The sequence below is a fragment of the Serinus canaria genome, chromosome 2 (assembly GCF_022539315.1).
Source record: "Serinus canaria isolate serCan28SL12 chromosome 2, serCan2020, whole genome shotgun sequence".
NCBI lineage: Eukaryota > Metazoa > Chordata > Aves > Passeriformes > Fringillidae > Serinus > Serinus canaria.
The window spans coordinates 86,809,804-86,824,959 of record NC_066315.1 but is presented as its reverse complement, the minus strand read 5'-3'; the positions used below and the strand labels follow the sequence as shown (position 1 = coordinate 86,824,959).

At 40.4% G+C, this 15,156-nt stretch overlaps 2 protein-coding genes across 3 annotated transcripts in view; both read left to right on the top strand.

Moving 5' to 3' along the window:
- The window catches only part of CHMP5 (charged multivesicular body protein 5), a 905,521-nt gene that overhangs the window by 879,793 nt on the left and 10,572 nt on the right, over window positions 1-15,156 (top strand). The window lies entirely within an intron of this gene.
- PTPN3 (protein tyrosine phosphatase non-receptor type 3) overlaps window positions 99-15,156 on the top strand; it is a 172,752-nt gene continuing 157,694 nt past the window's right edge. For both annotated transcript variants that reach the window (XM_030228777.2, XM_030228771.2), the window contains exons 1-2: window positions 99-260; window positions 10,816-11,029. In XM_030228777.2, coding sequence (XP_030084637.2) covers window positions 10,903-11,029 — 127 coding nt within the window. In that variant the 5' untranslated portion in view covers window positions 99-260; window positions 10,816-10,902. The remainder of the gene's footprint in view (window positions 261-10,815; window positions 11,030-15,156) is intronic.

Here is a 15,156-nt window from a genome sequence, read left to right as displayed (position 1 = left end):
CAGGCTGAGAAGAGAAACAACTGTCATTTTTGACCTTGGGAGGAGTCCAAATGTTGTGGGTGGTGGCAGGGCATTAGGTGAGGAAAAGAAGGGAATATTTGCTGTTCTGCCTGCTCAGAAACGTTCTTCCTCGGAAGGGGCAGAGCCTGCACCACGAGAAAGAACTTTGTTTTCTTTTGACTCTTTGCAACTGCACAAAACTTCATGAATGCAGAGCACTGTGGAATTTTTTGCAGGAGGACAAATTAACGGGAGCAAAGGTGAGCTTCCTTGGGCATTTACCACAGATCTGGATTTATAAGTTAATTTTCTGCCCCCTTTTCCTGGGAAATAACAGCTCACAGCAGAGAGAGGGGGTGCATGGTGGCAGCAGCTATTGAAAGGAATTGGAGTATATGGTTTTGTTCTGAAACAGGTGCTTGGCCATATCTGTTATAGTTCTGCCAGTTCAGAAATAGTATAAGAAAAGAGCTTCCTTTAAAATGAAACCTGGTTTCAGTTATAAGTTTCCTTTATAAGAAACTCTGGAATTTCAAAATCATGTAAGTTTTTTCAAGGATTTAGATGATAAATTCTTTTTGTTCATTTCTTAGTTGGTTGTCTTGGTTTTTTGGGGTTTGTTTGTTTGTTTGTTTTAAGGTAATATATTCTCATTTGGAAACAAAACAGTGACTTTAAAATACATTTTTATAAAGTTAAAATGTTTTAATTCTTAGTTCAATGTAAAGAAAAAGCTCAAATCCCATAAGAAATTGGAACCAAGTCAATCAAAAAGCCCCCAGCCTCCACACCCGTCAGTTCCATGATACTGAATTGTTTCAATTATCCTGCCAATCCTTCCCTCCATTCATATGGTCTGTTCCCCCCAAGACCTTTTGTTTTAAACAAACATAGACTGTCAGAGGTGATGTGATTTGATCACCAAAAACCCCACCAGCATTTTACAGAAGCAGCAACACTGGGCACCCTGAGGCCATGTCTGCATTCGCAATCGGTGAGAAGGTTTGAGCAAGAGCAGGGGCTCTACAGAACATGTCCAAAATCTCTGTCACAGGGATTGTTCTATGCTGTATTGCACTAAATAGTTTATTTAGTTGTTGTTGCACTGGTGGTGGCAATTTCTACTGAGCATGTTGGGTAAAGTAGATGGGTTTTCCCCCTCCCTCATCACATGGTGTCCCTTATCTCCTTTATTTACTGAATTACCAATGGACCATCATTTCACTTCTGTTTTTCACACTTACTGAATTACAAACTGTACCTGATCCTAAGGGGCATATCAAAAAATATCAGATTGCAAACCATAAATTATTTCAGTAATACATAATAATTAAAAAATAATAAACCCTCGAATAATAAAAAAACCACAAGTGGCAGAAAATTGACTCTGTCAGTGTACGAACAAGGCAATGAGAGTTATCAAAGAAAGAGTAGTGAAACATTTACATCAGCTCATGGACTAACTTTTGTGTTATCAGCTGTTTTGGTTAGAATTATGGCTTAAAAACTGTAGTGGTCAAAAGGAGTAACACATTGTGAGAAAGAACCTTAAGATGCATCTCAAACTCTTCAGTGTTACATTTGTGCTTCCTTTTGGAGGCACTTCCTTCACAGGCAGAGAGGCATCCTTGTGTGGATAATTAACAAGTTTGATCTGTTTTCCAGGGAACATTAGCATCTTCTTCTGTAAGGGCATTCGATTAGCTCTGAATGTTTAGTGCTCACAGAGATTTTTATAAAGCAGTTGTAAGACCCACTAGACAATGCCTTCCTTCACCCTCCCTGCTGGAGAGTGTGACTGCATAGAGAGCAGTAAGATTTTTAGTCATGGCATGTAGATAAGATCAGGGCAATTTAGAGCAGAAATACTGAGAGGTATGTGCTGGCTTTTTATCACAGACCTCCTTCTATAAGCTACAAAGGGATGGTATATTTTTGGTAAGCTGAAGCACAATGTTAGAAGTGTATATATATACACAAAGTAGTGTTAAATACAGAGCTTTAATTTTTCTTATTTCCTTCAGATGTTACCATAAAACCAGCATGATACTTGCAAGAAACTGAATAGAAATTATTTTGTTAGTGAAGTTAAATTTAATAGCTATGTGAACAAATATTTCACCATTTGGAAGCTAAGATCAGATCAAGCATTAAAATATTCTGTTTTAAATACTCATGTTTACTTTGTCCAACAACCTCATCTACTATACAACATGTTTAACTATTACATCTAAGCTACCTGGATGAAGAGAATAAAGTGAAGCCTAGGCTGTGTTTTTTTTATTTAGATCTTTGGTTGAATCTCCTGATTCCCAGCAGGAAAAGCACAGATGCGTAAGGAATCAGTAGCCAAGTGGATAATTAGCTAGAAGAAATCCCCTAGTGCAGAGAGCATTTGCAAACAGTAAAAAATTCTTAAAATTTTGTGCGTGTGCATAGCTGCAAAGAGATCAATGGATACTAGTAGTACTTCAAAGTGCTAAGGTATGGAGCATTTCACACATAGAGGTGAGAAATCTGCATCCTTATGTGAAGATGAAGTATCATCTGTGTGTAATGAGCACAAGTGGAGACTGATTCAATTCAACTAGCATATCTCTGAAACTCATATTCTTGAAACACTGGTCCTATGCAGCTTTAAAAACAGTTCCTTGCTACTGGTCTCTAAGCTAATGTTCGTGAAATATGTCACTTCCTTTCATCTAAGGATGACAAATACCTACCTGAGCACTTACCTGACTTTTGGTCTGCACCCCCAGTTTGCAGAGTTCTTAGTGAGGTGGTTAAATAGAGGGTGTCCCATTGTCTTGCTGACTGACTGGGAGACATTTTCTTTGCTGGTCTTCTTGGACACATCTGACTCTCTAGTCCAGGTAGAATTGTACAGGAATATTTCTAGCTCCTTCTTTGAGCATAAAGCTTGATGCAGCTGGAGCTTCAGATTCACTTCAGCTGCTGAATATGGCTCAAATAATCTAGTAGGGTTAAAGCTTTATTCAGAGATTGCCCAAATTTGGATTGCCTCTGCAGGGCCTCTTTGCTGTTCAGGATCCTTTGGTGGCCAGCTCCTTCTGTGTTAGGTTTTCATAAAATTTTGAGACAAACTTAGTAGGGACTTCTTGCTTTGTAGTGTGTGTGCAAGATTCATGCTTGTGTGTCAATACAAAAGGATTGATGGGACTTAAAACTAGGCTAGGAAGGAGCCACACTTCCAGAACTTACAGGTGCAGAAAAGGAACAAAATGTCACTCCATGTCATTAAGGTGTCACACTCAGTAGTGAATAACATGGCCATGTTGACAGTTTGTGTGATGATAACATGGTGGTGATGACATGTCACCATTTTGCTGTATGAAACCATGGGGATGTCACTTGGAATTCGTCTACCCTAAGGTATTTACTAAATACAGTGAAGCTTACATATGTCCTCTGGTCAGCACATTGAAAAGAAGTCAAGAAGCTTACTCATCCAAGAAATGCAGGGTAATTAAACCCTCCAGCTAACTCTGAGCAACCTCCTACACCCTAAATGATCAGTTTTATGATTTTTTTTAATGAATGTTTGTGGTTGCATTTTTGCCCTCCACTCGGAATAATCCCCATCTTTCAGTTGACCTACAAAATCATACTAGGAATTTCCTGTGCATTTAATACCCTCAGTGTGTCCTCTAGTTTCTGCCTATCATTTGGAATTACCTGGAAAGACTGGAATTATCTACCAACCATATGTAGTTCAATAAAGACAAGTGCTGAATTCTGCACCCAGAATGGGACAAACAAACATACAAACTGGGAAATGAGATACTGGAGGGAAGCACCAAGAAAGGCACCTGGGGTCCTGGTCAGTGCCAAGCTGACCATGAGCCAGCAGTGCCCTGGCAGCCAGGAGGGCCAACCCAGTCCTGGAGGGCATCAGGCACAGCATCACCGGGGAAGGGAGGGATTGTCCCACTCTGCTCTGCACTGGGGGGGCCTCACCTTGAATATTGTGTGAAGTTTTGGGTGTCACAATACAAGAAAGATGTTAAACTGTTAGAGAGCACCCAAAGGAGGGCAACAAAGATGGTGAAGGGCCTTGGGGGGAAACCAAAAGAGGAGCAGCTGAGGTCACTTGGTCTGTTCAGCCTGGAGAAGAGATTGAGGGAAGACCTCATTACAGTCTCCAACATCTCCACAAGGTGAAGAGGAAAAGCAGGTACTGATCCCTTCTCTGTGGTGACCAGTGACAGGACCCAAGGGAATGGCCTGAAGTTGTGTCTGGGAGGTTTAGGTTGGTTATTAGAAAAAGGTTCTTCACCCAGAGGGTGGCTGGGCACTGGAACAGGCTCTCCAGGGGAGTGGTCACAGCATGAAACCTGCCTGAGTTCAAGAAGCATCAACAAGGCTTTCAGGCATATGATGTGATTCTTGGGGATGTCCTGTGCAGGCTCAGGAATTGGACTCCAATTATCCTTGTGGGTGCCTTCCAATTCAGGATATTCAATGATACTATGATCTAGTCTGTTTATGCTTAATTATTGTTTTTTAAAAGAACCTGGCTACATGCACTGACTAATAGGCAAGACTACCCTCTTCCTCTTGTTATTATACCTCCCTGTTTTTTTTGTTCATGACAAAAATAAGTTTCAGCACTAAGGGTGAGGAAGTGCCAGTTTATGCTAATTGTAGTTGAAAAATAGATTAAATTCCAGACAATCACTTAAAATTATAAGCTGCGAGAGGAACATGCCCAACAGGGGGTTTAGCCAGCTTTGCTTACAGCTACCCCTGTCCTGCTCCAGGAGGCTTCTGGTCCCTGATGTACTCTCAGAAACTCCAAGAGATGGAACCAGCCACAAATGCACTCTGAGGGGGGCACCTAACTGAGGTTTCCACAACCAAGGGATATATCTCTGCCTTCTCCAGCTATCCTCCCTTTTTGAGCTACATTAATTTGGCTTCTTGACTCCTTTGTTTTAGGGTGATTGGCAGAGATTAACTGTGGAAAATGGTCCAAGAACAACCACTGGTGGACACATTGCTCTCTATCAATACATTTTGAATGGAAACAACCAATAAAGTCCTTCCTTTTTTGTTTAATGTAGGAACATTAAAAGAGAACTTATTGTATATTGCCCTTATTTGTCATTATAAAGAATTCCAGAGCTCATACATGAATATCTACCTCTCCCTACTATTTTCACCAAGAACAATCTTTACCTCCAGAATCTGAAATTTTGACTGTAAGATGGAGTTTTCACAGTTTCCATCTGACTTATTTCATCCATACTGGAGTAGCATGACTCACTACTGGCAAAACAAAGAACTACAGAGCTGAGCAATCCAAGGCTGCAAGTAATGAAGCCAGTCAGGGGGGCTGTGAGGGGAACTGCTGCAAGTGGGAGCACACAGCAGAAGCAAATGCAGGCATCAGCCCTCGTGGCTCACCAGCCAGTCAGCCAAACACTCACACCACAACATAACCAAATATGGAGAGAAAACTAGTTGGAAAAAGAACTTAGTCCTTAAAAAAATGTTCTACCTGATTGTGTGCCCCTCAACAGGCAGGATTTGGCAGTGGAACAGCCTACAGACTTAACTGGAAAGCTGTGTGTGCTGGCAGCAGTTTATTGCTGGGTTCATTATTCTGCATGGTTTTGCCCTTGCAATTACTACAGCTGCCTCCTTTTTCCCTTATGCAGTCTTTTTGTTTGCCAGTTCAAGTCTGAGGTTTGAATCTGTTCAAATGCTCTTTGTTATACACATCCCTGCTGCCTTCAGGTGTGTTTGTTGATTCCTTGAGCTGAAGCTAGGGAAAAAAAAGTGGCACTGGATAACAACAGGTTGCATCACCCTCACAGAGAGTGGGAAAGCACATCACTTCCTCCCAGCCTTTTGTCCCTGGAGCCCTTCAGGTTTCTGCAGCAACTTAGCAGGCTGACTTCATTCCCATGGTCCTTTCAACCTGCTGGGATTTGCTCATTTACCTTAAGGAACTGGAAGTTTAGAAGGAAAAGCTTTGATAGTAGTGTTGAATGGGCTAATATTTAAAGCTGCTTTCATTGAATTGACTCCAGATGAAGTAACCAATGTATCAAGTTATCTTACCACTCCTTGCTCTTCAGAAATCTGCATTGTATCTGACAGCAGATATACATCACACAGAAATTACCCTGCCAGTGGATGCTTGAGCTAGATTTTGTCTAAAAGTATGTGATGGCATTTGGTTTGTGATTTTGAGAAATCAACATTGAGTTGCTGTTTAATTTAAATTTTAAAAACAAACAAAAAAATAACCAAAATAACCTAAATTTTTTCTGACAGTTTAATATCATGTTTAGAAAATCTTGGTTTAGGATAATTTCAGGAGATCTATGCAGGTCCCCTAATTTTACTGCTAGGCAGTGACATGTTCAGCACTGCTATTGCTGTGTATTGCAGTGTGGTTCCTCTGGCTTTTATGGTCCTAGGGTCCTCCTGGAGTCTGCAGGGCACAGCTTAGTGGAAAGTATTCATCCCCTTGTCTGAGAAAATAGATGGATAGAAAAGTGGATTAGAAAAACAAATGGAACCTTTATGGTTTTGTGCAGCATCTGGAAAGCAGAATTCACCTTTGTAAATGTGGAAGCTCACCTCAGAGCTGGTAGTGGGTAAGTCCCCTTTATAAACAAGGGAGAGCGAATCAGCGCACAAAGGGAAGGAAGGCACAGCTCAGCTCCTCCTAAAGGATGTGTCTGGAGCAGCTCACATGATTTATGCCCTCAGCATGCCTGGTTCTCTCCATAACTGTGGAGACAGCCTGGGCTGACCACCTCACACACACGGATTTACACCACAGGTGTCTGGAATTCAGATACAGCCCCTCCTCTAAACACATAGGTGGAACAAGATTGCACTTCCTAAAGCCTTTTACACGCAGCAGCTCTGGTCCCAGTGTGTGCTGTGCCTCTCACCTGCACACAGGTGATGTGGAACTGTGCTCCCCTGGTGCCATGGTTGGCATCTCTGTGTTTCATAACCTCTCAGCTCACTGCTTCCAGGGCAAGGCAGCAGCTTCAGCACAGTTTCTCACCAAGTGAGCTTCACCTCTTCCAAAGAGAGCTCTGGCTCCCTTTCCTCTGCTCGCCCCAGTCCTGGAACCTGTGCAACAATGCCAGAAATCTTTTTTCAAACAAACACTGTCCTGCTCTGTAAATTAGGCATCTTAAGGTTCTTCAGTAAGAACAGAAAGGCAAAGATTACCCAAATGGTCTGGGTGACACATAACATGCCTCTCTGCACCAACGTGTTCAAGGCTTGGTGTTCACACAGCCCTGGATAACAGAGTCATTACCTGTAGTGGAAAATCTGTGCTGTTTAAAGAAACAGTTGCATAAACCTGATCCATTGGATGCCAGTTAGGGTCCACCCTCAGACTTCTGGCATATTCCCAAATCAGCCTTCAACTGAACAAGCTTTGATCAGTTCCACAACAATTTAATGACACATGATTATAGGTTACAGCAAGATAGTGAGGGGAGGGCAAATGTTGCAGCATAAGGAAGCAGGTGAGAGCACGACTTGGTTATTTTGTCACTTCAGTGACAGAAGGGAGACAAGCATCAATTGCCCAGTTTGTTTTGATTTTTTTTTTCAGACAATGGTTATAATTATAGATACGAGCCTCTTGGAAGGTCAAGGCCTGCAATTATGGGATGTTTGACATTTGAACTCTTGGCAGTAACTGGCATAGAAATGTATGCATCAGTTTGAATGTTTGGAGTCTGTCCAAAGACATAGATGGCTGATACCACTTCATACTCTTAATTTTGTGATTGCCACAGAATGCTCTTTTATGTAAATTTGACTCTTCCTGGTGTTCTGGCTAAGCTTGACAATACTGGTTCACTTAACTTATTAGAATGTTTTCAGATTTGATGTTTAATCAAATGCATTCACTCATACAAGTGTTACCTCAAACAAATAACGCAGCTTCAACTGATAGTTTTCACTTCTGTGCTGTAAAAATTTGGAAACAACTGAGACTGTACCTTTGATTTCCAAAGACTGAGGAACTCTTTTAATCCTCACATATTTCATTCACAGGAAGACTTACACCGAGAGGAAAAAAAAAAAAGTTAAAATATTGCCTGTGAAATTCTTATACTATCTCTCTACAGAAAGCTTCTCTCTTTTTTTATGACAGTTCCTTCCACTGGCATTCAAACTATGCTTATTTGATGCCCAATATGGGTTTGGTAATGTGCTTCATTTGAAAATGTGATTATTGAGAAGTCACCTACTGCAACTACATGTATTCAGACAATGCAAATGAATACACACTCCTCTGCAAACGCTCTTCCAAGAGCTTCTGAGCTTGCAGCCCTAAGTTATTCACCTCATACTATAAATTGTCAGTGCAGTAACCTTAGGACATCCTAGAACATGACTCTGAAGTTAGTGGATTATGGAGTAAGAAGCAAGTAGGTTATGCATTTATTACATGCATTATTATCTTGGTCTATAATAATGCTGGCTGGCCATGTTAAGTCATGTAGAGAATTATGTTTCAAGACTCAGGTAAGCTTTTGGAATGTGTCAGTATTAAGTGCAATCAAAGGGCATTTCACAAAAAGCTATTTCTCCACATCCACTTATCTTCAGTCCAGCATTTCCCAGCTTAATCTCTGGGCTATCACCCATGTTAAGGATTTAGTATAAGCAGGACAGTGGATAAATAAATATCTATTGAGAACTCTCCTACAGAAAGAGGATGCAGAGGGAAAAAGCAGTAACTTTGCTTTTTCACAGACCACACAAACAATATAAGCCCTGAAAGCTTTTGCAAATTTGTTTTACTTTTCAAGCTTATGTGAGTCCTCAGTGTATCATCTCAAGAATGTTGCCATTATGTGAGATACCTTCAGCCTGATGGTCAAAGTACATGGATTATGGCAGCAGAAGCACAGGCAGGAAAGCCAAAGCAGATCCTCCGGCTCTTCTCACAGCCCACCTATGGCTGTCTTCCCAAGCGAGCAGGTGAAAAATTATTTGCTCTAATGTCCAGGGGAAAATAAGTTCCCTGTTGTGCCCTTTATAATGCTCCCCATTGAGGAAGGCTCCTCGAAGAGCAACACTGCAGAAGTGGGTGAAAGCATGCACAGAACCACAAAATTATTTAGGTTGGAAGAGACATTTAAAGATCATCTAGCCCAAGCCCTCTGCCATGGGCAGGCAAATTTTCCACTAGATCAGGTTCCTCATAGTACTGACCAGTCTGACCTCGGACACTTCCAGTGATGGAGCAGCCACAACTTCTCTGAGCACCCTTTCATTTTGTTCACTGAAGTATTAAAATAAGTATAAGGCTCCCATATGAGTGAATTTAACCTCTGGAAAACCTACCTTTGCATCAATCTGTTCAATCTTACCTGCACATGAATAAAATTAAACAAAGCTGATCTTTGTAAGCATTGTTGAGTTTCAGTTTTCAAAGAGAGAGAAAGAAAATGAGGGTGAGGATTTAGACCTATTGAGTATAATGCAAGTAGTCACAAGCTGTAAAATGAGAGATTTTATTAGCCTAGGTGAAAGAAAAGCAGGAAATTGCCACATTATATCATTTTCCAGTGAGGAGCCTCTGGTGGAATTGTTATTTCCAGGAGGGCGTAGTGATCCTAGAAGTGAGAATTGATTTAGATTTTTCTCTCATCATTCTGCTGCGAAAATAGACTCTGAGCTTTTGCCAAATTCTGTAGGAGTATCCCTTTTTAAAAATCATTATTACAATAAGGTCAAGTTCTTCTTAAACAAAACACTTTATGTGCTTAAAATCTTGTATGCTCGGTGTTTATTGTCCGCCACATCCCAATATTTTACAAGTGTCCTATAATGATAGCTTCCCCTTTCATGCTGCATTTTGTAAAGAGATTTCAAAGCATTTCCCAAAGAAAGTGAGCTGTAATTATGCACGTGGTAGAGATGGGGAAACAGAAACACCAACAGGTAAAGCAATTTGCCCAAGGTGACAGGACAAATTAGAGTCACAGTCAGGCATAAATCCCATGTCTCCTGCTTTTTGCTTCCTTGCTAACCACAGCCTCACTTGGAGATGGTATCACCAGCCTGTAAAAGCAGTAGGGAACTGCTATGGGAGGATGCACCCTGATGTGAAGTTGATATGGGGTCAGAATCAGGGTCCACCTGCAGTTGTTCTTGGTCACAGGGGTAACAGGTAAATGGCAGCTGATCTGAGAGGGGCTTGCAGAGCAGTGCTGGAGGCTCCTCACTGAACCTTGGGTGGGTGGACAGGGGCTGCTGAAAGGCAAAGCAACATCCATGGCTGCTGCCTGGAGGAATCCTCCCTGCAAGCGCTGAGGCACCAATACCCTCGTGTTCCTGAAGATGCATCCCTCAGGAATCAGGCCCACACAATTTTTCCCTATCAGCAGCGATCAGAGCAGCTGATCATGGAGACAGAGGACTCTGTAGAGCAATGTGGAGCTGCTTTGTCCCTCAGGACATCGTTCCTTGGAGAGGCGCAGTGGCAGCCCTCACCACCTCATTGCACAGCTGAAGGATTCCTGCATTCCCACAGTGCAGAAGGCTCCGAACTCTCCCGCTATTTGTGGTTTATTTGGCACGTTCAGATTGATTTGAAATTATTTCCTGTGCATTCGCAAACCCAGCAAGTAGTTTCCCTTTAAAGTGCACCAGCTGTGACACTGGGCAGGTTCTGTAATTTCAAACGAGGCGCTAAGAGGCTGCTCCTTTCAACAGCTTTTTTTTAATGAGGGTGGGTACCTGTTGCAATGAATCAATTAAAACTCCTCTGACACGCAAGTTGTGTGTTGCCAGACCCGTTTCACAGGTTTCTCAGGAGGGAGGCTAACATGTGACAGCGCACAGAGAAGCCAAGAGTACTGGAGAAGATCAGAAGCCTGCATGAGTGAGCTCAGCTTTCCCAAATATTTTCTTAAAGCGCTATTCAAGGGACCACTGACCTCTGCAACAGACAGCACCATGGTGGAGCAAGAGATGCTGCTGTCGTGTGCTTATCCTCAAGAAAAGTGTAAGTGACCAAATATGATTTTCGTACAAGAAATGAAAACAGGGCACTGGAGGAAGGAAATGAAAGAAATTATCTAGGTTGTATAATTGAAAAGACAGAGGGAATAGAGGGGAAATGCTGAAAGAAGGAAATAAGGAAGCTATTAACTTTATATTGTAGGCATGCAATTGAAACGGTTAGCGTGCTTGCAAGCAAAAGAAAGGATGCTTGTATGCACAACTCTGATATAAAAGCTGCTTGAAGAAACTTGCTTTAATCTTTGACGTTCTGTTTGTATTTGCAAAGTGCTGTGGTGTGGAGCTGTTTGTGTGGTAGAGAGCATGAACAATGGGCTTTGATTTAGTTACTAGAGAAGCAGACTGGAGCGCAAAGAAAGCTTTTTCAAGAAAGACATGGTGTGATTAAAACTAACAATTTAGGCTTTTTTAACAATGCAATGCCTGTTTTTCCTGACACTGGCACGCTTTCTGCTATTTTATCCAAATATCAGCTGAAGTTAGGATACAGTGGGAATATACCCAAATCCATCCCTCCCTCCTGAAAGCACGGAACCTCTTTGTGAGAAAGAATTTTTATTTTTTTTACCAGAAAATATAATACAGACAATAAACCAATCAAAATCTGTACATTTGGCTTTTAAACTGCCTGGGAATGTTTTAAAAGACTAGTGAAATAACCGAGTCAGATTTCCAGCATGCTAAAGATGAGTATGACAGAAAGGTAGAAATGTAGCTGACTGCAATAAAGTCGGGTAACTAAGTGTGGACTGGACATGTCTGAACAAAATATTAAGCAAATGTAGAAATGGAACTGGTATGTCCTGAAGCCACTTCAGTGTACTGCCAGAACAAAATCCAGTGAAAAAAAACAAAAAAAAAAAAAAAACAAAAAAAAAAAAAAAAAAAAAAAACCAAACAAAAAAACCCACAAAAAAACCAAAACCCTTTCAAATAAAAAAATATTGCTTTTTGAATGGCCTAGCTTGCTTCATGGGGAGGTTATTTAAAATTTACTCCAGACTGAAGGATTGTCTTTGTTCTGTTTGTAAAAATATCACCTTGCACAGGGCTTTGTGTTCATTTTTGGGAGCAGAATAGGACAGGGATGTCAGCAAAATGCAGTTTACCTGTGGAGAGATGTTTTCACTTTTGCCTTGTTTTCTACTCCCTGCTTTGTATATGCAAAAAGCAAGAGAGATAAAAATCAACCTTACCACAGTGTCCTGTTGAGCTGACTTAGAAGCTCATAACCAACTGAGTGTGACAGAGTTTAAATGAAACCTGGAGTTAAATTATCTGTGCTATTTAAAAACACCAACCAAAACACACTTTCCTTTCTGCAGCCTGGTGTCCTATTAAAAGTTTTTTTAAAAAGCAGGATGACAATACTTTATTTTAAGCTTTGCTGTAACCTCAGCAATATAAATTATTGTTTTTGTTTCATGGGCTGCTGGTGGGGTTTTTTCTGTTGTTCATTTTAATGGTAAATAGAAAATGGGAATCATAGTGGGTTAAAATCATGAAATTGCCTTTTATGGAAGACTTAAAAAGTCACTGAACCTCTCAAATTGCTCAGTTTTGTGTACAAAATTTAACTTCTTACTGTGTGTCATTGTATTTGCATGTGTGTGAGAGAGAGATTTCTCAGTCTCAGGTTGGCTGTCAAGTTCACAGAAATGTGACATGCAGCGCTGTAGGGGCTGGAAAAATTGCACAGAGAAATCAATTCAAGCCCAAAGGAACTAAATCCATAGGAGGAAGGAAGCCATGTAATACCTCAGGATGGATGAGCTGGGTCCACTAATTGCACCTTCTGGTGGCATGAATCAGCAGTGACCCCCCTGAAGCCAGCTGAGTTACCCCGTGGTGCCAGGAAAGGACTGTGTGGAGGACCAGCCTCGCTGCTTTTGCAGCATTAAGCTCTTGCCCAGGGTGTGTATCTGACAGGTTAAAAAGACAAACAGAGCACTGAAAGGGTCCATTCTAGCTGTAAAGGGTCAAATTATGCCTCAGTGGGTGATGCTTTTCAGCTCAAAACTAAGTGATATCTTGGATTGATCCAAGAAGTCAACCTGCTGGAGATTTAAGCTCATAAAAACAAAACCTGAGTCTTTCAAGAAATTTTTTCTGCTAAGCCTGGTACATCTTTGGAAGTCTGGACCTACTTGTTGGGAGCTGTTGGTTTTCTACCTGTTGCTATTTGAAGTCAACAAGAAACTCAAAACTTTGTACCTGAACAAAGGTCTAGCTATCTGTTATGATGCATTTCCATGTGCCTTGTGCTTAATGCCTTTTGTCTCCCTAAAATCTTGCATGGGAAAACTAAGATATTTGGGGGTTTTGGTCAGAATGGTCAGAACATGGGGAAACCAGCCTGTAGACAGTCACATGGCATGTTTTTCATAGAAATGTGAGGGTCTAGTGCTCTAGTGTCATGTTATTCAGTCTATGTGTGAAAACTTTCTCTTCCCTTGAAGGGAATATGGGCTGGGATTTTCTGTGCTCTGTAGCCTTGTTTCACCAGGTATTTGGAGTAAACTCTGTGGAAGCCATTAGAAATTCCCTTGGCGGAGGCAGCTTTTAAAGGCAAAAATAGTAAATTAGCCACTACAACGGATTTTACATCTCTTAGAAAGAAATAAGTGCATCAAACATGTTGTTGCTCCTAGAACAGAATAAACAGACTTCTAAACTACGTGACACAGTCATATAGTATTCCTAAACAGCTGCTTGCAAATGTAAATTTCTAAGGGAAATAATAGAAGCTATCTTTTTTGCACTCTTCCCTTTGCATTATTATCTATTTTAATAATAGTTTCATATCTTTTGTGTATTTTGAATATCTTATGTTAGGCTGCTTCTTTAGGTAATATTTGTATTACATTCCCAAAGCCCAAATATAGATTTATTAACTTATTAACTCTACAAGAGCATATGACAAAAATACACTGGTCTAAGCCTTTATTAAAAAACACAAAAAACAACCAACCAAAAACAACAACAACAAAAATAAAAACCAAAACTCAATTAAAAAACCCAAACCAAAACATACAATAACTCGCCAATAAACAAAAAAAACCCTGAACACCCCCCCACACTTTTATGCTTGTACTTTAATTTTCTGTCATGCAGTTAATAACTAATTTTTTTATTTATTTATTTTAAAAGCAAATCAACTTTCTATTAGAACCAAACAGAGTTATTTCAACCACAAATTATGTTCGTAGAGAAGGTCGGGGTTTTTTTGCTCATTTGCTTGTTTTTGACCACTGTTTCTCAGCTATGAAATGTCAAACACACTTTCAGGATGGCTTACTTAGATTTCAGATTTGAAAAAATATTGTACAATTAATATATTTCATTCTCGCTGTCTAAGAGCAGCACTGTGGTGTTATGTGTGCTGATGAGAAGATGTGGGAAATATCTCTTCTCTGTCTTGAGAAGACAAAAATGTGGTGGTTGCCTAGGAGGAATATTTAAAAAGTCTTTATTTGAAACAGTTTTCCCAGACACTTGCTCATTCTGAGTCTCATTTTATTCATTTTCATTTTTTTCCTTTTCAAATCTTAATGTTTTGTTTGATCATGTCAGAAGGCATTTTTTTAGACTTAGACTTTTAAATTAGTGACCATCCTCAAAGCAGGGTGATTCCCTGTTAGCAACTTTTTTTAATCACTTCTCAAATTTGCCTGTAAAGACTTCTTTCCTTTTGTTTGGATTGTGGATTAACATATTAAATCATGTCAGACTAAGAACTGGTCTCAGGTGGATCACCATAAAAACAGCCCTAGCTATCTCCTGATGAACAGCTATCTTTTTAAAACCTAACAGGGAATCAATTTCTCATTTATCTAACACACTCTTTGTAAGTTCCAGTAAATGCACATTTTGAATTAAAAAGCCATGTACGGTTAAATTGCATGTCTTGGAGAAATCAAAATATACTGTTCCAGTGCAGATACAGTTCTTGAGCAGAGCTGTCATGCTGTCAAAACAAAAGATTTATTTAAGGAAATCTGTTTTCCAGGGAGCTGCCTGTCATCTTTTTTGGCTGATTTTTTGATATCTTGCCAAATTAACATATCAGTTCATGTCAATCCAATCTATAGCTGTAGTCAGCTAATAGGA